The sequence below is a fragment of the Anopheles nili genome, chromosome 3 (assembly GCF_943737925.1).
Source record: "Anopheles nili chromosome 3, idAnoNiliSN_F5_01, whole genome shotgun sequence".
NCBI classification, from domain to species: Eukaryota; Metazoa; Arthropoda; class Insecta; order Diptera; family Culicidae; genus Anopheles; species Anopheles nili.
Window position 1 is genome coordinate 15,226,118 of NC_071292.1, and position 24,775 is coordinate 15,250,892.

Genomic DNA, 24,775 nt, shown 5'->3' on the forward strand with positions numbered 1-24,775 from the left:
TGTGCAGGAGCGGAACAGCCAATAAATAGAGAGGACACAAGCACACAAGCACACGCGTTTTTGGGCGCGAAGTATCCCGTATTGGGTGGTGAAAGTTTGTCCATCCAAGCGAACGCGCTCCAGCAGCATACGAATGCAATTTATTTGATTCACTGTAAGTAACCGCATTTTCGCTCGAAGCCGATTGTGTCGCTGACTGTTGGCAAATTTGTACTTATGTTAGAAATGAAAACTGCCATGATTTCCATTGGTTTTTTATTTAAGCAAAAAAATGAAAAAGACCATGCGTCTCCATCGAGAAGCATGCAGCTACGCCGGGTGAAAAAGACCATGCGCCTCCATCTCATGATATCGAACAATAATGTTTGATACATTTTAGTTTTATATTATTGCATGGACATGTTTTGCACCAAATAATAAGACTGAATATGAAGACTATGCGTCTCAATTCAGAAGCATGCAGATATGTTCGCCGGCTGAAAAAGACCATGCGTCTCCATCTCATGAATTCGAACAATTATGTTTGTTTTATTTTCGATTTTTTTTTATTGAATGAACATGTTTTTTCTTTACAAATAAGGTCACATTTAATTGTGAATCAATCTAAGGATTGATTCGTTTTTAAATTTTTACGATTTTGAAGGTGCAATCTCCACTTCCAAAAGGAATCCAAGATGAATTATTTAGAGGCAATCGTAAGTATACTCGGTTCCCAGAGGCTCACTCTGTTGCGTACCACTACGCGAGTTCCTTTATCAACCACGTGAAAGCGTGGCACTCATTGTTTGTTTACGCTTGCATCGCAACACGTGTTCCGTCGGTACCGGCACGCTTTCGTTCGGCACTACCACTCTCGGATCGGCTTCGGCTCGGCTCGATCGTGGAGTTCGTGTTCCATTTCCACTGAACAAAGACGAATCGGTCGCAACGGTCCGTTCAAAGGGTGCCGCGTCAGTTGACAGTTAATGGCCGGATGATGAGGGTCGTCCTGAGAGTGCATCTCACCGGCTAGGCTATACGGTGGCTAACTGCAGTTTGTTTCAGTGCACCCAAATGCAGACAAAGTTGCAAACTGTGGCAACAAACTGCCACTGTTCTATTTTCATTGTGGTCAGTCGAAGGGACTTTTAAATATTATCGCTCTACCGCCAGCATGATTGATGTGAAACGTTCGAACGTGATTACCGATTAGGCTGCGTCTGACAAGTGGATGTGATTGGTGAGGGTGTTTAGTGCTTTTGTTGTGGATAGAATTATGAGCGCACATTACATTACGTTCAGTGTTGAAGCTACTGGTTGGAGCAATTCCGGCGCAGTCGTGTAAGAAAACGGAAGACGCCCAATTTGCTCGATCGTAGCTTGGTTTGATGGATGAGATCGAGTAGATTGCTTCCTCGAGTGCAGGCAGGCAGAGAATTTTTAGTGATTGCATCAACTATTGGTTCAATTTGTTGTGCAGTGCATATCGTAAATTGGTGCAAAAGCAGCGTAACTCGAAAAGGCGAACATGATGGTGACCATGGATATACGAGTCCCGCTTCTGCTAGCGTTGATCGCAATGATCGGTAAGTTGTGTCATCCTTCTTTATGCTCTCCATCCTCCAACACCTGCATTCTTCTAAGCGGATCATCGGAAATATCCCTTGTGAGTCTGTTTTTATTCCACAATCTGCTTCTCCATCGGTTGTCATTGGTTTTACTTTGGCTTCCGCAGGATGTGGCCCATTTTTTTTGCTCAATAATTTCATCACAATAATTGCCCCCACAAGTTTATCGCAATCACACCGCCTCACCAGTGCACTAGTTGCAATGATAAGACGAAGCCACCTTCTCCGTGCAGTGCCACCGGGAACCAGCACGGTTGCCGGTGTATTCAATTACTTAGCTGCAAATTTGCCCCAAAGCCACAAACGCGGTCTGCCGGCGTTGTGCCCGATTATCGTGCGCTGTCGTCGGTGTCGGTTCGATCGGTTACAGTCACCGACACCCAAGTGGATGCGGTGGGTGGGTTCTCCAAAGGGCTGGCAGGTAATTTCATAACCTCAACCATCCATTTTGCCGTCGATGCTTCACCCCGGAAGTGAGCTGGTGAATGGGTTCCGGTCGACTAGCGGATAACAATGATTGGTGGGAGCGTTACGATAACAAGGGGGAAGGCTCCCTTTTCCCAACCTTCGGCTCGTTCGACGGGAAGGTTGTAATAACGACAAAACGGAATAATCTTGATGAACTCCTGCTCGAAGCCGCGCATAGCCCCCGAAGCAGCGCTACCAGGGATAATCCTCTGGATCCGGAGTTTTGCTTCACGATACCGCATCATCAGCGTGCTGGTGGCTGGCGGAGAATGTTATTTCATGCTCTGCCCTTCTTTATCATAATCTACCCCGACCCCCACCCATCCAATACCCCTGGGCCACGGAACTACACGGGTTCCGGGGATGATGGAGCAATTACGCGGGAGAAAACGCTTTACGTAAGGTGCATTTTGCCGGGCCGGATTCGCTTACTCATCGCGCGCGGTTGCCGCCACATTTTTCCGCTTCCCTCGCCCTTCAACTCAACCCACCGTCACCCACCTTAGAGGGGTGTGCCTTCGAATGCTTCGAATTCTTCCATCACGGTGGCCCTCTCGTGGTGAAGACTTGCACTAACCGAGCCACTCCAGGCGGCGTTGTCGGTCGCATGCCAAACCGTAGACGTCAGGATGCCGTTTCGTTGGAGCGCTTCCTTGGCCAGGATCACAAGTGGTTGGTGATGCCGCACCCGACGATGCTGATGCAATCCCGCACGACAACGCGCGTTCCAACCGAGGAGACAGACAGCTTGTGCATGGCGCGAGTGTTAGTGGATAGTTTTTTTTTCGTTACATTTTCCCCGAAGAAAGACAGATTTGTAGGGAGGCTTTCTTGCATTTTTTTTGTGTTCATTTCCTGTGCTTCATCGTGACCGTGCACGGTTGGTGGCAGCGATACGGGTCTTGCGTAACTCCCACGTACGTCTTCGAGTGACTGCGCTGACTTCACAGTCTTACACCGGCGTGTCGCGTGTCGCTTCGTCACGTAGTTCTGAAAGTAACGGCAGCCCCCGACCCAGCATCCCTGTCTGGCATTGACTTATGCTTTCGTGCTCCGTACACCAGCCGGTTCGATGGGCCAATCGATAGCGCTTAGAGAGCACCGTGAAGTTACTTTTACGTAGCAATTTTCGCCCAATCTGTTCGCCGTCCAGGAGCACAACGGTGATGCACCACTACAAGCGATAGCACGGTGGGTGAAAAGTTTCCACCCCACTTCCGGATATGAGGAAGCTGTTAAGGAAGCATGGGAGAGATAGAGAGAGAGGAGAAAAAATGGAACAAACAATGTGACCGGCAGAGAATGTGCCCAACGTCCGGGTCGAAACTACTTTACCAACTTTGACAGTTGTCTATTCATTCATTATCCTTCCCTGCGTACACACACACACACGTGGAATATGGCACAAGGGAGCGGAGTGGTAACGGCTGAGTAGTTTATGTGCTGATGCCGGGGCTGTTGATGAACTGATGGCGCCTCCATCGGGCCGGTGCGAGATTGTGGTTGGAGGGCATCCCGACATGAGACATCGAAATGGAGTCCTACTCGCTATCACACACGTACATCGGTACATGAATTTTCGAAGTGTGGCAGGTCCGTGGGGAGCAAAGTTTGCGGGAAAAAGATGTTTTTTTTCCAATGGCAGCAAATCTTTTACTCCGCAACATTCTGATAAAGTTGGTCGGTGTTTGGGCTCGTGTGTGTTTGGAATGTGGACGAACAAAAGTGTAAATTGACAGCAAAACAAGCTAAGAATGTCCCAAACAATGGACACCAACACACGGGCGGTAAAGATCATGACCGGGAAGAATCTCTTGTTGGCACAACACGCCCACGATTGCTAATGAAGGTGCTGGAAGCGTGTTTGTGTTGTAATAGACGACGCAGCAACCAACTCGAACTACTCATCGTTCTGTCAAATCACTCGTCACGGGCTACTGGGATGATATTTGGCGACGCTGGGACTATAAATAACGATTGAGGCATATTGGAAGCTCATCAACTGTACCGTGCCTAATGTCGTCAGGGAGCTCATTGATTGCACGCGCAGAAAAAAAAATCCACGTCTAGTAGCACGCCAAAATTGGCCCAATTGGCCGCCGCGCTTCGATTGGTCCTCGGAAGTTTTGCTGCCTTATTTCGCGCTCACTACTCGCTTTCCAATGGCGTAACTGCTCGCAATCAAAAATTAATGGTTCACCATTTTATTTTGCCCGTGCTTTGGAGCATCATTTCTCGGTCTCTTTCTCTCTTGTCTTTTTTTTTACTTCAGCTTCACAAGAGGCTCGACAAATTTCGAGAAGGACACGCGTTCCCGGGGCCTAATAACCTGAATTCCGATTCCTAAGCATCTGGACCGGGCGGGACTCAGGATGATGCCGTATTTGCGGCGGACACGAGGACCTTCGATTCGGGGTGAGAATCGAGAAATGAAATAATGAATCGGGCACCATTTGCGTCGTCACCGACCGCTTGGCTATAGATCATTTGAAGCCGCCTGCTGAGGGCAGGCCCCCGGAAACCGGATCGCCCGTGGAATTGGAGGAATTTGAAAAATGAAAAAGCTATCGAGATGAAGGGATTCCTGGGCCCAGGCCTCAAGAAGAATGCAAACGAAAGAGCGAAGGCGGAAAGCGAGAAAAGGAAAAAGGATATATTAAAAGCGCCGGAAAAAAAAAGACATATCATTTCGACACGCTTTTCAACTGGAATAAATGGATCGTTTGTCGATTCCTGGAGCGCGTGGAAGAAGCAAGGGATGAATGGGGAAAAACAAATTCGTTCGCTCGCATCCTAGCCCCCGATGGGGTGGTGCGTAAGGCGGATGGACATTTCGCATAATTAAATGATTGAGTATGTTTATGATGATGGAAATTGACGAGGGTAGGGCATTTCTTTACCGACAATCCGGGCGCATTAACAATCCGAGGTTGGTGCCGTTGCGAGAAGGTGCTGGAAAACTGCCGGAGAACTCTTCGCAATTTTGATTGATGGAGTGCTATTGATCATTCCAATCATCGCCAACAAAAGGAGTGATTTGCGAGAGTCAGCGGCAGGGCGTTTCGTTCGGGCGTTTAAAACGCTGCCAGCCGTGTTTTGTGCACGCGTTTCGTGCTGGTTTGAGTCAGTCAGACGTCGTTATTTAACATCTAGAAGTATTTCACACCGTTCTAATACTGCGATCAGGAGAGACCCTTTACGATACGAGCCCGTAATTGATACGCTCCTGCAGATGTTTATCGAGATGAATCGCTTCCCAGAAGTCTTTATTAATCCAATTAATGTTGCTTGTAGCAGAAGTGATATCATCTCATCAGCAGGCTCCTTTTCCAACACGTTGCATGGCTCTAACAGCGCGATTTTCATTTCTAATTGCCAAGAGCTTACCACCCTCCATCAGTAACCCATTCGACCAAGATTGATTTCATCGGCAAAGTGAAATATTTGTGGGCAGCAAATTATCACTCGGCAAACATAAATCTTAGCGCCACATAGGGGTGCTGGCTAACCTCAGAGATAGCATCGGATCTGAGGTAGATGAAAGGTTATCTTCGACGCTGATTAAAGAATCTGTTCTTTGTTGAGGCGTGGCGAGCGTGTTGCCTACCTTGCAGGCGCACCGAAACTCGTATCCTTTGCCGCAAGGGCTGGAGTTAGCCAGTTAGCCATATTACGGATGCCTAGCTTCTGCAGCCCACGCTAGGTTCGCATCGTTCACATCAGCAAGCGTATGAATCACATTCAAATAAATTCACATCTACCCTGACACGCCAGTTCGTTCCGTCGTCGCCGGTTCAGCGCAAGTTCTATTTCCGTTTCCGCACACACGAGGCTGCCTCGGGACGTTGAGTGGAGCTCCGGGAAAGCTATTTCGATTGATTTCTCACCCGGTCACAGTTGGCAGGCAACGTGTGCTTTCTTGCGAGTGAAATAGCACGAACCGGAACGCGGACTGCACGCGGCACGGAAAATAGTAACTCAATTTATGTTTATTGAAGTGTTTACGTGAAGTGTTAGGGTCGCGTCTGTTTGCTTTTCTGCTAGGACGACTCTTGGGTTGAGCTCGTAGCTTGCGACAGTGTTGAAAGTGGCAATAGATCGGCGTGGGAAGTAAATCTCAAGCTCTCAGAAGAAGCAGCAACGTGGGACTGTCCGTAGATGGACCAATGACACGTTCCGTTGACATTTGTTTTGTCGATGTTTGGAAAGAATAACTGTGCTCCTAGGCGTGTATCATATTGCAGGATCGATTGCTAGGATGCTTCCGATGAGTGAGATTTGTTAACTGATAATCCTCAATATATGAACATGCCTCAGCAACGGCGTAGATTTTCACCCAGCGAGATAGTTGATGAACTAATCCCATCATAAATCGCATTTGAAGCATCCTCAGACGAGCTGCAATGTGGTTTATTAGGTTTGAAATAGTTACAATATTGCTTCCGCAGCCGGAACTTTGCTGACGCTCATTCAAGTTCCAGGCGTTCATTTCTTTCACACACTGTGCACTACAAAAGGAACTCCAGGCGAGAGAGAGAAAGAGAGGGAGAGAAAAAAAGCACGAAAACTCCGAAAGCGTTTATATTTCAATTTGAAAATTTCTCCCGTTCCGTTTGTTTTTCGATGGTTCCGGGGCGTTCGCTTGCATCGGACATTTTTCATTTCTCACCGAACATCTGGGTGCATCTTCTGGCCCATCCAAAGAGCCAGTCGAAGCAACGCCACCACAAAAACAGCACCTCCCGCAGCATAATGAACAGCTTCTGGCTGGACCGGGTTTGCTCGGTTGCTCGGGGGGTTGAAATTCGGTGATAGGAAAAACGAGAGAGAGAGAGAGAGAGAGAGAGAGAGAGAGAGAAAGAGTGAAGGAGTGCGAGCGAGACGGTGGTGCATTTTCCGGTACGTGCCGTACAAATTTTACAGCAATTTCAGCAAGCAGCTTCCGCGTCCGTGGGATGGGTGTGTTTTTCTTCCCCATCCCAACGTGCTGGCTAAAATTCAATTACATTCCAAGGCAGCCGTGTCTTGAGAGGCGCGCTCAGTTTAATCGGGCAGCTGTGCAGCTTCCTGTGGAGGAAGGCTTCCTCGAAGGGTGGGCGGGAAAGTTGTTCGAAATGCACGAAATGAGTTGTACAAATTTTACATTTTATTTGATTTTAAAATAACTCTTGCACATTATTAGACACAGCGCATATTGACTATTCCATATTTATACAATGTTTCATTCGAAATGAAATCTTCAATACTCGCTTTGTTGTTAGAGCATTTTACGTAGTGCAAATGCACATTGCACAATGCAACCACCGCTATGTCCCATGCAAGAAAGTGGTTTGAATTTGTTTTCAAACATCCGTAGTCCATTTCGCCAAAGGGTCGTAAGACGCAAGTAGCACCACGAACCCGAGCGGTTTCCTTCGATTGCGATGAAGAAAACACGTTACAGCACGTCTTCCTTCGCTCGGAAGCACACTCGGTGCATCGGTACGGTGGTTTTCCCAGCCAGCCTCGAGGTACGACCGGCCGATGGATGGAAAAGCGATAAATAACTGACCGTGCTGGACTGGTGGGGTTTGGTTTCCGAAGGAACCGAGAGCCACCTCAACCACCGCCGGTTCGGTGCGCTTTAATTTCCCACCACCGATCGGGCATGGTGGAATCCTTACAGCATGGTTTTCTTTTCCCACTCGGCCCTCCCTTTTTGCATAAAGCCCCAGCAGTACCTGGTGTGTGGTGAGCGTAGGGCGAGGGGGGAAAACAGAAAACCGGCCCTTTTTCCCTGCCGAGCGCATTGTCTCTCGCAGGCGACACGAGGGAAAACCTAATTTAAATTAATTTAAATTCGCTTCAGTCGCTTTCGGTCGTTTCGGGGCAGCGTCAATGCAGCGAAAAGTACAACGCCGAGCCAAATGGGCGACGAACTTATCTTAAATGCATGCACTTTGGGGTGTACTTAAGACGCGAGCGAGTATTGGTGGCACTACGATGCATTGGGGGGAGGGAACAGAAAGAGGAAGGTGGGTAGCTTTTCCTTTCGGGTCATTTCGTTTCGGCGAGCTTTAAGTGAAAAGCGCAATGCAGTGACGAGGGAAATTTATCTCCCGCCCAAATTGAAGGACCCCAACGATTTTTGGGTAGGCAAAGCGTGCCGCGTTTCGGGTTAAACGGTTTGCTTTTACCGGGCCGAGTTTTCCTTCGACCTTCTGTGCCTGTGTGCGTCCGCAGTGGTTGGGCGCACTTTATTGCCTTCCGCAGGAGGCGCTCGGAAAATCGGCCCGTGGGCACGTTCGTGAGTGCAATCGATTGGTTGAGCTGTCCGGTTAAGTTATCCGGCACCGGGTAGCTACAAGTGAGCATAGCATGGCCTACTGCGCTTAAGGTACAGAAGGAAAAAATCTTAAACATAGTGATTTATGCTTTCTCCGTGGACTGCTATGATGGAGATTTTGCGTAACACAATTCCCAGTAATATGCAATTTAAATGTGCAAACAATATAATTAAAAAGAAAAAGGAAATGATTATTCTCTAGAAGAAATTAGTTAATTAGTTTTCGATACAATTAAAACTCAGTTTAAAACAACGGGATATGTGAATGAATAAAGCCAATTTGTATGAACAAAATTAACAAAGGAATCATTTGTTCAGGAAGAATAAATAAAAGGAAGCCTTAAAGTGTCAGTAAAGTTTCTTGAAATGTGCTTGCTCATGGCATAAGAGTTCCTTATCCCTTTGTAACTTTCTCCAGGGCATTGTGATCAATTGTTTACCATCCCACGGACCATGTGGCAAGGTTATTGATTATCAAATTTGAACAGAAACCTGATTAGCATCACGTTCATCGGCATAAATCAGCTCCCGCCGCGGCTGTTTTACGATATTAAAGGTGAAAAGCATGCCGCTAGCTGCCGGAAGGTGAAAAGACCAAAAAGGAAAACGCAGAAAAAAAAACCTCAAAACCAAATGGCTTTATGATTGATTGAACACGGAGCGGGATGAAAATGGCGGAAGAAATGTTTAATCAAGGGTGGAAACGCGCTTTTTTTCTTCACCGTGTGAACGCAGGGCCACCATTTTTTACGCCCCTCAGAGGCCTCCTCTATGAAACAGCTCCAGGGTGAGGGTGCGCATTATGTAAAATGGTGAAATGAAACTCCAATAAAAAAAATAAGCAAATGGGCTGAAAAATGCTACCAAGCGTTAAACCGTGGCATAATTGTAAAACGCTAAGGTAGAAACCGTTTTAGCACGCTGATTAATGTGCGCGTGGCGGGCTGTTGGTGGGTGGAACAATTTATGCTTGCCCCCTCTCCCTTTCCACCTTTTTCCACACCTTCCTCCTTCATTCTCATTCTCTCTGTTTTTTGATCAAACGGCACGTTAAGGACCAGGCACGCGTGCGAAGGGCCAACGCAAGGCCAATGGTGGAGATTTCGATTCGAACCGAAAGCGATCCAATTCCGTGTGTGCGCTTTTGAACTTCATTAAACTCCGGTTCCAGCGTGAAGCACGCCATCAATATTGGAAAGTCGAGCAGCTGGAATTGCATGTGAGGAGCCGAATGTTCTTTTGGGGAGCAACACGCTCCTACCTGCCTCACTCGCTCTCTCTCTCTCTCTCCTTTACCATCGCTCACCCTGATGTATGCTTATCAATTTCTCATCTTAATAGACTTTCCCGACTCGCGCTTGGGTCGGAAAAACCACCAAAGGGAGCGCGAGCATGCCACGCCGCGGCGATCGGGAATTCACTTTCGATAAACTTAAACCGTACGTTCCGGCTAAACGACGGTTCGCTTCCAGGTTCCCGGGTCCCTGCGATTGGGGATCCATGTCGCTGCTTTTTTGCTTTCGGAATTTTTCTCTTCCTTTTCCTACACATTTGCGTTGGCGTATTTTTCGCTCGCCTTTCCGTCGTCGATATTCGGTGCACGTTTCGGTGGCGTGTTGTGCGCCAAAACTGCGCCAACCTTCCGGTCGGAAACCGGGCACCGCGTTCGAATGGTTTATGTTTGCACACTCGTATCACTCGGTTTGGCTTGCTGGCTGTTGTACATGCTGTGTTCGAAGGCGTACCGTTTCCGGTGGCTGCACCTTACAGCGTGAACGTACGCTATGCTAATTTACGAGCGCTGGAACTCGGGAAAGCTGTTATCACCATGCGGCTAGCATGGGTCGGATGGCTTTTCCGGTTGTTTTCCACTGCTGCTCATTGTGTTGCTAATCACACTTACGACGTGTGTTATTATTCCCATAAGTTTCACTTTTAATTAAAACGAACAAATCTTGGCGTTACATCACGTAAAGTAGTTTTTTTGTAAACTCCTAGCCATTCCACGATGTTGCGAAGGGCCGAAGGACATCTAATATACTATTCCGACTCAAATTGCTTGCTCGTCGGCATCGAGCCACCTCAAACACATCCATCCAGCCAATGACCTGCGCGAATTCGATTAAAATCGCTTAAAATTTGCAAACGAGATTACGCGACATGAAGGGCGGGAGAACTAATCAACCCGCGCCAAAAAGGGCAAACATAATTTTCGCGTCAACCAACCCAACCAACCGCCGACGGATGGCAAATGTTTATCGCCGGTAAGAGAAACAAAAAGCTGCCCGTGTACACATCCACACATCGGTGCACCTAGGGGTTGAAGTGAGTGACAGCAAAAGGGAGCCGGCCCTGGAGGGTCACCGGGCCGTGAGCATGAACGGGGTGACGAACGAGTGATGAACATTTGCGAAACCGGTGGGAAAGCAATCAACGAGTCGTTCACGGTATGCACGCCATCAATAAGTGGGTGAACAAGAAGGACATAATGTGAGTGAAGAAAACGCCGAAAAAAAACCAGAAAGAACGCTCGCCAAAATTGCTTCTGCAACAAGCAACGGTTTCGGGTTGGAAAATTTGACTTTCCACCCGGTGATTGGGGGCTATAAAGAGGGATAGAGAAAGTGGCGCCTTGAAGAGGTTTGTTGTTGATCCGATGTCGATCCGACGCGATGGCAACCGAGTGCTTCTCGGTACCGTTGGGACGATGCATTGTCAGACGACCGTTTTTTTTTCTTCGTTTGCTCGGTGTGTCTCTCGAACGTTCACTCACACGTGAACAGTAGAAGTGGAAAACACTCATCCAGCAGCATGAAAAATTCATTAATTTGAATCAGAAAAGATGACGAGATGCGCAAATAAATCAAACGTGCAAAAACACTCCAAAACAAACGGTGGGAAAGTGAGAAGTCAATGCATAAATTTAACCTTGTCTAGCTTCACCGAGCCAACTAGCAGCAGAGTGTTTACCTTCGGGTTTTCCCTGTCGACCTCACGACCCTGCATCGGTTAGGAAAACAAGTTGAGAGTAGATCAACAATGAGCGAAAAAGCAAAGGTTGAATAAAAACCACACGACGAGAAGTTCACGAGCGTGCACATGTGGCCAATAATTGCATTAACCCGTGTCCATTAGCTCCGTATGCAGCGCATTTGATCGTCTCGCCAGAGTCTGGTGGAAAAGGGAAACAGAATGGAACAGAGTAAGGAAAAACTGAATCTGCAAAGAACAACCTATGGTGTCTGGTTAGGAAGAAGGTTCATTCCTCTCGATGGAATATTCGCTTTTTCAAAGGCACCTTTCCAGATGTTGCACATCGGTGTAGTGCTCATGTTGCAGTTTTTTACCCTAGCAAAAGGAATTCTTCAATGCAATCGGACACCTCCTCTGATAAACGCTCGAGAGACACGGATAGCTTATCGTTCTCGGTACGATTGATTTCATCCAGTAGCTTTTTATACCAGCTGCGTGGATTATTAATAAACACCATAATCCTTTTACGAGGAAATTTTACTTGCAGGAAAACCCTACAAAACACCACTCTCTTCATAAACTTGCATAATTTCCTGGATATCGACAGAGTTCATTAGTGGCGATCGGCTTTGCTACAAGGACTTTTCCTCCCTAGTTTAGTCTTTGAAGTGAACCAACCGTTTGCTCCGTTCGAGACGGATCTTTGAATTTTTCAATCAACCAACCACAACCATGGCAGGATCCGGTCTGGACAAGCCAGGAGAACGAGTGCACCCAAGAGCGATGGGCAACATTAATCTAATTTATCTGCCAGTAGCGCTCTGGAGCCTCAGCCGGGCAGACTCGACTCGGATTGAGCAACAAGCACAAGCTTTTCATGTGGTTTTGGAACATTCCCTTGGATTCCCTGAACGGTGCGTTCGTCACCACCTGACCGTCAGGAGTGCGCCATCAGGGTCGTGACTTAACTCGAGCGTAAAACAGACCGGCCGGATGGTGCCTGAATGCTTCGCAAAATATGATTGATATCTTCGTTCCGCCGGCCAGCACATAAAACTTCTCCCATTCCAAGCAACGTCGTATGCGAACCTGCTAAAACCGAACCGAAGCCAAAGCGTAGCTTACGTGGAAAATCAAGAGGAAAACAATTTTTACCTCTTTCCTTGAGGGACTTCGATTCCCACCCACTCCCAGGGGGGCAGCGCAACATAAAACGCTCCAGTAATCGATAAACTTAAAAACCATTTATCAACATTGACTGCTAATATCCTGTCAGTAACCGTAGCGAAATAACAAATTGAATTCAACTCATGATCGGTGACCGGCCCTTCCCTGGCGCTAGACGTAGCATGGGAAAAAGATTGGCAAACACAAAATGACGGCGAAGTACAGAGAACAAAAAGGCAATGATTTCAGCTCCTGGCCACCAAGCGAGACGAGACGAAGCGAACTGAGAAGGAAGTGAGCCCGGAAAAGCGTCCAGAGTTGGACGTAAAACAAATGGGGCTACTATTCGTTTGCTTCGTTTGTGTTTTCCTTTTTTTTGTTTTATGTTTCCTGCCCTCCTGCTTTTCCTTGTGTGATCGACTCGTAAATCAATTGTGCCCACAGTTTTGCCCGTGGGCACGAAACCACCACCAAGCCACCGCCAGGAAGTTAAGCGAGACGGAAAAACGGAGCGAAACGCGCGATTAGATATCGAGCGCACGGCGTTTACCACCCGGGAAGGGTTGGTTTTTTTTATGAGCATCCTGTTTGGTGGGGAGTCTTGCGAGCTTTGAGGACGTGAGTGAGGAGCGCATAAAAAACGCACAACAGGAGGGGGTGAGTTTTTATCTGGTCGTATCATTGCTTCATTCGATAGTCAGTGAATAAATGCGCCATAAACACCGATAGAAGCTACGGGATACCTCGATGGGATTCGCCGAACGTTCAATCATTGGGTTTCCGTTCACTATCGACTAAATTGTTTATAGATTAAGGATTTAAAAATCCTTCATGCGATGTGGCTAATGTAGACTGTTATATGGCTATGGTTGCACAATTATTTGAAGCATTTATTTTTGATTCAAACGATCAGTCGAAAGTTTCATGTTCCATCGCAAATCAGTTGAAATCTATTTTACATTGTCGTCCATAACGGCAGATTTTGGCAAAGACGCCGGAAAATGCTTATAAAAGACGTTATTTCAACTCTAACCTATTAACTCCGTAAAATATAACCAAGCTCCAAGAGTGCTCAAATTGTCACCAAAAATGGTGCCACTTTTAAAGCCATTCCAAGAGCCAGAAACGAACCCGAGCTAGTAATTACAACCGCTCTGTCGCCACCGACAAGCCCACGGAGGTCCGATGTTCGCGAAAGAGCTGCAAACTAGAACAAAATAACAAAAAAAAAAAACAAAGCGAAGTAAAACCGGCGTAACCAAAAACATACATTTCATTTGGAAACGATCCAGAAATGAATCTTATGCCCCGTTCGAAATCGAGCCCAGCACGATAAGATCCTGGTGCCTTTTCCCATGGCTGTCTCCACGCGATCCTCAGGGTCATCAAATTACTCCGAAATGCCTATAAATCTCGACGGAAAACACATAAATTACGCCGCGCTAAACGGTTCACGGTACTTTGGCCCTTCGAGTGGACAGGCAGGGGTGAGTTGCCCCACTTCGGTGGGGGGTGATTTGCATGTCGAACGAGCGGGTCCTAGGGGTAGCAGAATGGGGGCACGGATGAGACCAGTAGCCAGTTCGTAAGCCAGTTTTACCTATTTCATCGAGTTCGTCCATTAATTTCGCGACGAGCTCGATCTCAATTTGCCGGCAAAGGGGGCACAGTTTTTCGCGAAAAAAAAAACACTTGCGCGAGAAAACTTTTAGTACACACTTTAGCACTAGGGGTGCGCACACGTGTGTGCGTACTAAAAAAATGGAAAAGAACACTCGAAACGAAGACGCTCAACTACTAGCGCAAGCATAATGGCATTTTGAGCTCATAGTTAGGGATTGTTTTTCTATCTCCCCCCCCCACCCTTCCGTCCGCCCGTCGTCACCCGCGAGGACGAAGGAAACTTTTCGGTTCCCTAAAAGCGGCGCAAAGAAAACGGAAAGCCAAAAAGAGAACCCAAAAACGGCACTCGGTGCTAGCGCTCGAGTGCCGAAAAATCTCACCGTTCAACTCGGGGTGGCGCACCCGTGCCAGAATAGTTCGGCGTGGTCGGGATAATGCCTCGTTAATGATCCAAAGTTTGCGTTCCACCCTGCCCAGGGGTTGGCCCATCGGGAGGCCCTTTTCTTCATCCTTAGGGTCGCGACAAGACAAGCGCTGAATTGAAGTGAAATCTAGCAGAAATTCTTTACGGTTTCGGGGACGGCACCGAGAAGGTTTGGCGTTTGGTGGCGCTCGCTGTTTCTGTTCACTCGCTTGTAAGTCGTCGCCGGGAAAAAGGCTCAAACACACACAAACACACACACAGAGACATATACAAAAAAGGAATGGGCCTCGATAGACCCCCTCCCGTGAAAGCCAACCCGGCAAAGACCAGGCCGCCAATCGGGACGGGCGCATAAAGATGGCCGTTTTATGACCGCTGTCGTTCACATATTTTATCAATTTTTCCATCACATCGTGACCCGCTCGATGGGAAAGGATATCGGTCAGGGTGAGGCGGAAGTGGCCATGGATCGAATTTACTTCTCTTTTGCTGGAACCGAGCAACCGACGTTTACTAGTTCGCCAACCGCAACCGAGGCTAGGGTGCAAAAGGCACGTAAAGGAAATGTGTTTTCCCTCACCACGTTTGGGACCTTTTTTCCACCCATCGAGGCCACTCGAACCCCGGGCGCATGGTGCACGGTAATCGTCATGTGCTGCACGGGATTTATGCCGAGTGTAGGTGCGCTCGAATTGCCGATTTTTCCCGTCTCAACCCAAGCGCCTTTTGTTTCTGGGCGCAACATGTGGCATCGCCGAACCAGGCTTGGGCATTTTTCTTTTCCCGTGCACCCTAATTGACGCTACGGGCGCAAGGATTCGAAGGCACAATTGACACCGTATTGTTATGCTGTGCTGTCGAAGACGTCACCATTACCCGGTACCAGATCGGGCTAAATGGTTATGTCGTGAAAACGGAGCTCGGCACTGGAAGGAACCGGTTCATCGTCTTATATCGCTGGATGGGTTTGTTTTTCGGAGCTTATTTTCCCTCCAAATCGAAGAAGGCGTGGATGTAGAAAGAGAGAGAGAAAGAGAGAGAAAGAGAGAGAGAAAGAGAGAGAGAGAAAGAAAGAGAGGAAGAGAACAAAAAAGCACTCACTCGCAAGCCACACACAAGCGAACAGATTGTAGCTAGTCGATTAAAACCAGACTTTCGCCATTGACTGCCGGCGTAACAGTGAAATTTAATTACTTTCCAACAGTGTAATTACACTTGAAACGGCTGCCCGGCGGACACGTTCCGGTCCTTAGCCCCACGAGCTTGGTGCAGGGTTGTTTTTGTGACGCTCGCTTTTTTTTTAATGCAACCCCCTGTTTGGGGCAGCACCCCAAAAACGGATGCAGCTCGTGGAGGAAACTCGTAGCTTCGAAAGGCGACTTCGAACGCGATTTAGCTAATGAGAAGTTTGTTGCTTTTGATTGAAAGGAAAACTTTCGGTTAACTATGTTTGTTGGGCAACGTTTTAGCTCTAATTGCGCTTGCGGAAGAAAAATAAAAGAACGGAATAAATAAATCAACACACAGTCGGGGGAAAAGCTAGATTGCACCTGTGATTTTCCCCCGGTTTCAACCTGCGAAAACCTGCGGCCCATTTACAGCGATTGCAGATTGACGGCAACAAATCACCGGCCTCGAATCATGGCTGCGTGTTTGATCGAGAAAGTGAAGCGTTTAATTCGTTTGCATAAAGAACTGGCTGTACAGAGCACGTGAACGGTTGAGCGAGCAAATCAGATAACGACCTGATGACACAGTTCCAAACGAGGTAAACGAGGATCAAGTGTGTAGGCAGCTTTGTGTGCGTGTGTCGTTAATTGGAGAGCGATTGTTAGGCAGTAGCGTTATTAGAAGGATTATAAATTATTTCGCATGCTGAATCCTTGCGCTGGTAGCGAATGTAATGTGGATTATGCTAATGAGGATAAATCTGGGTGAGTATTTTATAGCCTTGTTTTTTCATGTTTCATTAGTCGTTGGCTGAGTCGGATTTTGATACCATTTTAAGGAAAAATTATAGAAAAAGGATTGACAATATATAACGCAAAAAACAGAGGAGCTTACCAGGGTACTTCATCACGGCAATATTTTGCCTATCAGTTAGAATGCGAAAGCCTGCAAATTCTATTATCCTTTTCAGCGTTTCCACTAAGCTGCAATGAGCTTTACCATCCACGGTTTATCCGTCGTTTCATCTTTCAGTTGCACTCCTTCAAGCGCTAATAAATCCCACCACCATGCCGTTCGACACGTCCTGAAAGTGCGCATTACGCACCCATCAAAGCTTACCATCGACCACCCCCTACTAAATCCATTCTTATCGTTAAGTATTCACCCGAAATCGTTACGTCGGTGAAATCGCTTAAAGTCGATTATTGACTCCATCGACACCAGACCACGGACCCCGAATGGATCGTTTTATCCCATCCCAAGCCGGTTCCGCCCCATCCTGGCAGCTTTTCACGAATGCAATTTTCCATCAGCTCGCTTGCAAAACCGTTCTCTCATCGTTTCACCCTTCTGTTTCTCTCTCTTTTCCCACAGATCTCGTCAGCACGCTGCGGGACGTGCGCGTCAGTGTTCCGGTCGCTATCCGGCGGGGCGATAATGCAAATTTGATCTGCCATTACGACATGGAGGGCGCCGAGCTGTACTCCGTCAAGTGGTACAAGGGAAAGCGAGAGTTTTTCCGCTACACACCGAAGGAGATCCCCGCGCTGAAGTCGTTCGTCGTGGCGGGCCTTTCGGTTGAGGTGAGGAAACCCGGATCGTGAAGGAAAAGAGCAAACGTTGCCTTTATTTGGGGGTGGCTTTTCACGCCGTGCTGGCCCGTAGCGATGCTGCACCGGAAGCAGCGCATCCGCTGGATGGCATGTGATTTCTAATCGCGAATTTTCCATCCCCCATACCATGAGACTTAGCTGTCGTTACACAGATCAACGGGATCATAATTATCACTCCTTTATGGAGTTGGTTGCAGCTGATTTTATTTTCTCTTCTCGTACTCCACGTTCTTTCCATGATGTATCATCAGCAACACCACGGAAAAGGTGCTGTTAAACGCGATGGAATCGGCTTACGAGGCCGACCCCGCGGGCGGCTCGCGTACAATTAGTTCTCGGAAGATGAAATGGGATGAAGCCGATGGGGTCGCATTGCATAATGACCTGATTTTGTTGCGCCTCTGCACACTAATGACGTGCAGCGTTGTGCAGTTTTGAGTTTCCACGTGTGCTGCAAAGGAGCGCGTGCGAGCGCAAAAAAGTTGAAAAAGTGTTTCATGCTTCCATTGCACGTAATTACTGCTCATGAGCAGCGGTAGTAAAACTAATTGGAAATGTATCGCGCTAAAGGATGATGTGTTTTTTCACATAAATTTCAAATTAACGATCAGATCAGCGTGGCGTTGTATGACATTTTTAGATCGTGTTTTGTTGATCACATTTCATCACATGAATGTGTCCGCAGAGCATTTAATCGATAAAAATGTATGTCACCGAGATCAATCGCGCTCGTCAGCGTGTCCATGAGAGCAAATACGAAACAAACGCTGGCAAAAACTGCATTTCCTTTCGTTTGACATGCCATCGGGCAATGTCAAGCGCGCAAACAGCGCTCACAAAACAAAAACACGGCGCAAAAAAAGGAGAAGAAAAAAAAACACGCCCGTTGTTCCAGTTGCATATAATTTTCCGTTTGAAACGAACGCTTTTGCCATCAGCAGCGTTTGATGTCGGTAGAATTAAGCACCCGCACGACAGCGGCGTGACGTGTGACACGTGCGTCAGAACAAAATGCACACTAAGCTAAAATGTCACTCGGTTCGGTTTCTCGTTTGTGCCACCAGCGGCCTCTATCTAACGGAAGTCACCTAACACTGATGGCCGTGGAATCGGCAGCGGCCGGCAAGTACAGCTGCGAAGTGTCCGCGGATTTGCCCTCTTTCGACACGATGATCGTGTCCAGTGAGCTGGAAGTGGTCGGTAAGTATCAGCACAATTGAATATGATATCCTGCTCCACGGCGTTACTGAGCGGAAATTAGGTCCACGCAATACTACATCTCTCTCTCTCTTCTCATTGACTAGATATTCCGGTAACGAAGCCGCTAATTACGGGCATCAAGCAGTTCTATCGAATAGGCGACGTCGTGTATGGTAACTGCACGTCTTACAACTCGAAACCTGCTGCCAATCTCACCTGGCTGCTGGATGACAAAAAGGTACGAAATGGGTACGCTAGATAGCCAGCACGTCAGCAGGAGATGTCTTTTCATCAGCTGGTTGCGGAACCGTTGCTGTAGGAGCTTTTGTTCGACACGTAGTCCGGAGTTCCCGAGGATGGTTTTCGCCACACGTGGCGCCCCGGGGCGGGAAACTCAATCAACATGGGAAATCGTTTTATGTATTTAATTAAAACTTTAATCCGCCGGAATATCAATCTTCCGGCGCCGACAAATCCTTGTCATCGCGCAGCCATCGCTGTCGGATGGAATGATGAAATGCTCGGAGCAGTTCGTGATGCTTTAGGGGAAGCTGGGTGGTGGGTGGATCGCAACTCACCCTTCGGCGCTGACGTTGGGAGAGCTTTCGACGAGGGGCTCGTTGCTTTGGTAGTAAATAGTAAGCGCTACCGGAAGTAATTCCGGTAGCATTACGAATCCAAATCTCCACTCGATCCGTAAGTCGTTCCGAGCGCTGCTCAGTTTGTATTTTATTTACACCATAAACTTGAACTGGAAGAGAGGCGAGAATCCTCGAGGGGTAGGAACACTAGCTTCCTTTCGAGCGACCGGGAGGATGCGTTTGCTACCCTCCATGTCTTGTTTGCTCGCTCCATCCTCAGTATGTATCCTGGTTGGTGTGTAATGCCCGGATAAGGGTCCTACTTGGCCGGTATCTTGAAGGATGCAGGACATCGGACCAAATCCCCCTCAGGGAGACTACGCCTTTCAAGTGCGAACTGAGCTACCGATGTCCAGGACTTTCCCATCCGGTTTTCTGATCGGCTCGTGTGAGGAATTGGCCCAGCGTTGGGAAGCTTATCGGGGAACGGAAAACGGAAGTGACGGCAACGCTCCTAAGCTACGTGAACCGACCGACCGTCTGTTGACGCCGTGCAAACACGGGCCGAGCAATTGCGGCCAAGATTCATCATGTGCAGCGAGTGCGGGTTTGAAGTTTTCGGAAACATGTCACTGTCGCTCTGGAGCAAAAATGTGGCACTTTGTTGCGGGCACCATCGTCCTGGAGCAGTTTGAAGTTTAGAAGGATTAGATGAAAATTGAGCTCTACTATGAGAGCTCTACTATTAAGTATCACAGAGGGTATCAAATTAACTCGATTCATTTACGTCATCAACTTTAAAGCATCTTGAAAGGCTCGTTGTACTAAACATACACTAGACTCATGTGACATGAGCTTTTGCCGTACTAAATATGTACTAGACACATGTAACAAAACCGGTTCCATACTTTCCAGAGTTAGTTGGGTTAGATTATTTAAAAAAAATACACATGATCCATTGTAACATTCATCAAATGTCTCTCGTTTCTCACAGATCAATGCATCACAAATGACGCCGTACCCGGTCTACAAGGATCACCGCAGCGGACTCGAAACCTCCACGTTAGGGATATTTTTCAAACTCTCGCATCACTTCCACGGACGAAGCAAACTGAAAGTAGGTGAAGTGTTGCTTACCAAACGACGCTAGTGCAGCCTAGCTGTGCGCTTTTTTCTCTATTTGGCCTTTGAGATTGTTCATGTTATTTTAACCCCCTCGTACGGAGCTTTCAAGTGAGCTTAAGTCCACTCACTCCGGGACGCGAACATCTGCAGAAAGAAATGAAAAAGTACATGGACCTGCTTCGGTGACTCAATTTCGGTAATTCGTTACCACCAGCGTGCTGGGTGCCGTCGCACGTGTTTTCGACTTCGTGCATTACTCCGGCCGGAAACAAACAACATCGTCATTTTCCGCCACATTGACTACGTACCAGGAAAATATCGCCTGCCAAGCGCGTCTCCCTGTTATCGACTGCGAGCCCTGCGAGGTGGAAAGGGACGATGTACAAATATGAAAGATAAGAAGCTGAGCATTTGCTTCCTTCTTGCTGTCTTCCATATTTCGTGTGTCTGTGTGTGTTATTCCACTCCGTTTGCCCGTAAAGTCGCGATACTTTTCGCTTTCATCTCACAGAAATGGCTCCCACTCGCGCGGAAGCCCGGCGCCATTCGCGTGTATTTTATTTTATTTCTACCGTTTGCCTATCCGTTTGCCGCTGCAAAGATAAATAATCGCGCGCCTCGAGAGGCGCCTCCATCAGTTCGCGTTTCATGTCGTGTGGGCCCGGAATAAGCACGAAGTGTCCCGCTTCCGGCCGGTTTGGGCGCGTTGACGGGCTTTCGGCAAACAAGGACTGGCCGCGTTACTCGAGCTATTTATCTTTGCCCAAGTGCGCCACTCTGTTTGCGCCGATCGATGATGCGTGGCATTGATTAGCAGGAAAGCTTCGTTAGTTTACCGGTGAAAAAATTTAGTACTTCCGGTTGGATTGACGTTTCGGTTTGACTTACCGTGGTGACAGCCCGGAGCTGTCAATGGAGACGGACGATGGAAATAAAAACAAGCGGATGGACGAATAAATACTCACTTTTTTAAGGTTCCGGTTTCGATTATTGTGTTTCGTCTCATCTGCAGTTTAGCTGCGTGGCTAAAATTCACAACGTCTACGAGCAGCGCGTCGATCGGTGGATCGAGGACGAGCGGCCCAAGCTGTTGGCTGCGTCGGCGTCTCCTGTCGGGCTCAATCCGGTCAACTACGTGCATCCGGTGTACGATCAGTCGTCGGCTTCGTCCTCCTATCACCACCACGACGGCAGCGATTTCGACAATCAGAACAGTGACGCCTACATGACGCAGATACAAGGTAATGATGGATTATCTACTCGATTCAGCATGTACCCTGAAGTTCATTGCGTAAATTTTCAAAAAGCTCAAAGCTCAAAGCCTCTCTTAAACCTAGAACCATTCACACAGCCATCGGAGTTAGATTTAGGGCTAACTCCTTCACGGTCCAGTGCACAATAAGTCGCATTACCAACATGCAGCAGATCGATTTTGCTGTGTGCATCAAAATGAGTAGGCCATGCTGAGTTTTTTCACCCACCATTCACTATCGGAAATGTGCAACTTCCTCCGGCAGAAAGGTAGAACTCGTGCCAAAACATTTAGCGAACTCGCCCGACCACGTTTATGACCGCTCCCGGGGAAATCTCCCACAGAATTCAATTAGTTTGCAGAATGGCACACTCATCGCGAGTCCCGCATGCAGATGAGCGTCAAAAGCTCGACCAAAGGATACGGCCCGGGTCGAGCCTCAGGTCATGGTGGCCGGTCGATTACATGGTTGCTTCGGGAGCAGTTTTTGGGCCGCTCGGAGGCGCCACTTTTCCGATGGCCGATGACGGCAAAAGAAAATGTTATTACGTGACCGAACCGAAGCGGATCGCAAAAAAACTCGCCAAAACCAAACCACCGGGGCTGGGTTGCTTCGCCTCAACGGCAGATCATCGAGCGAATAATCGCAAGATGTCGGTGTGGACGGGGAGACTTATATTTTGTGTATGTGTGTGGGTGTGTGGGTGTTCTTTAGCTCCCACCACACTGTGCTGTTGCTTCGCTGCTGGCCAATTTACGAGGTCATTCTACGCAATACCGGCGAACCCGTTGCACATGGCTGCAAGGCGAGATGCAAATTCGACTCCGGTATTGTAATGATATTGCACTATTCGAGGAGCTGCTGAAACTGTCTGGGGAAACTGACGGGTTAAAATATTCCGTTGGGCTTGTTTTTTCGTTCACAATGCCGGCTTTACTGGGGAACAGAGCTGGTTACGTTTTCGACAACAAAAAAGAAGCCTTTTGAAACGTGAAACAGAAGGAACCGTCGGCGTTGAGAATGTTACAACGCGCCCGAACTGATACTGCACTGAAGCACGTGCTAAAGTAAGAGCAGAAACTAATGGCACGAGAGTGACTTTTAATGTCGGTTCAGACATATTTTGTAGAAGGGATTGTTAGAGGTTTCATAGCTTGCACTCTATCTGTTCAAAATTAACAACTCACATTCACTAGCTCTGTTAGAAAGAGAAAAAAGAATGAATCGATCACGCTTCAAGAGAAAAGCGTTTATTAATTAAATCTACTACTACTCGTTGGCAATTACACCGTTTTGGTTTTCAGTTGCACTGGCAGTAATACCCATGATTTAAATGAAGTAACATTTAATCAAATCGCTATCGCCCGGAAATCCCACACCGGTAATGAATCGTAATTCATTTCTAAAGCAGATTGTTTCACCTGAAAACAGGATGGAGGATACACGTGTAAAAAGGGTTTTCCACGCTTACCGCGTGATTCGGTGTCGATCAGCGCTCACCCGTTCCGGGAAAATGCACTAATTAATTAGAATCCGGCACGCTGCCACGCTGAAAGGAAGTTGTTTCAAACTCCGCTTCATTAGCGACCCCGATGGATATTGTCGATGAGTGCGCTAAAGTGTAAAGTCCATTCGCATGCTCGCGTTGCGATGAATCGCTCGCTCAGAGGTGTGGTATTAATTACATGAACTCCCGCTTTTAAAAGCCTTTCCCACACGGAAAAGGAATCACAACCACGAACGGTGGGGGCGTTCGGATTGTGCCACGAAGTTTTGCTGCATTTTCTATTCACCCACGAGACCAACTCACCGGTGGGTCGATGCTAGGCACCTTTTCACCCGGTAGTTTCCGGCAAATCAACCGGAAAATGTCCATCCAGCTCCGGTGCCTATTGACCGCCACCGAAGGGGGCTCATTTGCATATTCCTGTTTAAAGCGTGCCGGGAGCTTTGCTCCCTGTGCTTGTGCCCTTGTCATCCAGCCATGCCACCTGCCAGAAGCAGCTGGGACGGCCCTTGCAGCACGTCTGGTCAAACCGACTGCCCAGACTGGCGGACGTTCAGAACAAGCGGCGAACATGAAAGCTTGATATGTCAACAGCTTTCGGTCTCCGGTTCCGGCAGCGTGAGTGCAATCCTCATCTCGAAGCCGTGTTTTTGTGAGTGAATTTTCCCACCAGTACCAAGCGATGGACGAGCGATAAAATGAAACCACACTGATAGAGACCACGGCGGAGAAAGAGCGCGAGAGTTTGACCTACTAGAGGGGGAAAAACTTTTAGCGTAATGATTTTCATATTTGTCCGTCCGCGTGGCGGTGTACGGCACGCTGGAAAGAGTAGAATAGACGTGAAATAAATAAAATGGCACGCAAAAAGGCCGACCCATCCTGGCGTGAAATCCTGCTGCAGCCGGTTGCAGTGATGCAAATTGTGGTCCATTTCATATTGAAATTTAGAGAAGCCAACCAAACATTGCAACCGGTTCGTGCCGCCCACAGCTTGCGAAGTATCTTTTCAACCTCACTCACATCTGAGCTGTTTAAAGAGTAGATTTTAAAGCACAAAAGATCCACCTGCTAACATCAAGAGCTTGAGTCCTTTCCAACGTCCGTACAACGGAGCTGATGGACCCCACTGACCGGGTGGTAACATTATCATCATCCATATTTTGACACCTTCAGTCCATTAATCATTGCTCTCACTCACCCCACGCCGGGGGCCACGGGGCACGATGATTCTAATTTTAACATTTTTCTTACCCACTCTTCCCAACCCAGGAGACATGTCATCCTCAGCTTCCAGCCCAAGCCGGTGGTGGACGATCGCGCTTTCGCTCGGCATTCTGCAACCGGCCAGTCGAGCGGCACTCGCAACCGTTATGCAAATGGTGCCCTCGATCCTGGCGGTCCTGCTGACCCTTCCCATCGCTTCCGGAGGGCAACTGACGCGAGCTCACGAAGGGCCCGTTCTTCCACCGTTCCGTACCATCTGAGCTTCACCGGAGCGCATCGGTTTGTCTGCGAGCCGTACGGAGACCGCTCGCATCCATTTTGTTTTTTTTTGCTTTTTGTTTACCCGTGTGACCAGCCCGAAACATTCGCAACCCTGCCGAGATGGTCCGGTTCGGCACAAAACCACCGGCAGGCCGGAAGGCCTGTCGTCGCTCGGGAAGCTGTTCACCGGAACGGAAAACATCAAAATCATAGTAAAATGCGAACGCGAGTGGTAGGAATGGGCGCGAAAA

The 24,775-nt window shown here is 48.0% G+C and overlaps 1 protein-coding gene across 1 annotated transcript; it reads left to right on the forward strand.

Moving 5' to 3' along the window:
* Nucleotides 1–1,507: 1,507 nt before the first annotated feature.
* Nucleotides 1,508–24,523, forward strand: LOC128723769 (uncharacterized). The gene is made up of 7 exons (XM_053817534.1): nucleotides 1,508–1,565; nucleotides 17,132–17,340; nucleotides 18,435–18,570; nucleotides 18,675–18,808; nucleotides 20,146–20,268; nucleotides 21,289–21,517; nucleotides 24,309–24,523. Exons 1-7 carry the CDS (start codon nucleotides 1,508–1,510, stop codon nucleotides 24,521–24,523), a joined length of 1,104 nt encoding a protein of 367 aa, XP_053673509.1.
* The last annotated feature ends 252 nt before the right edge of the window (nucleotides 24,524–24,775 follow it).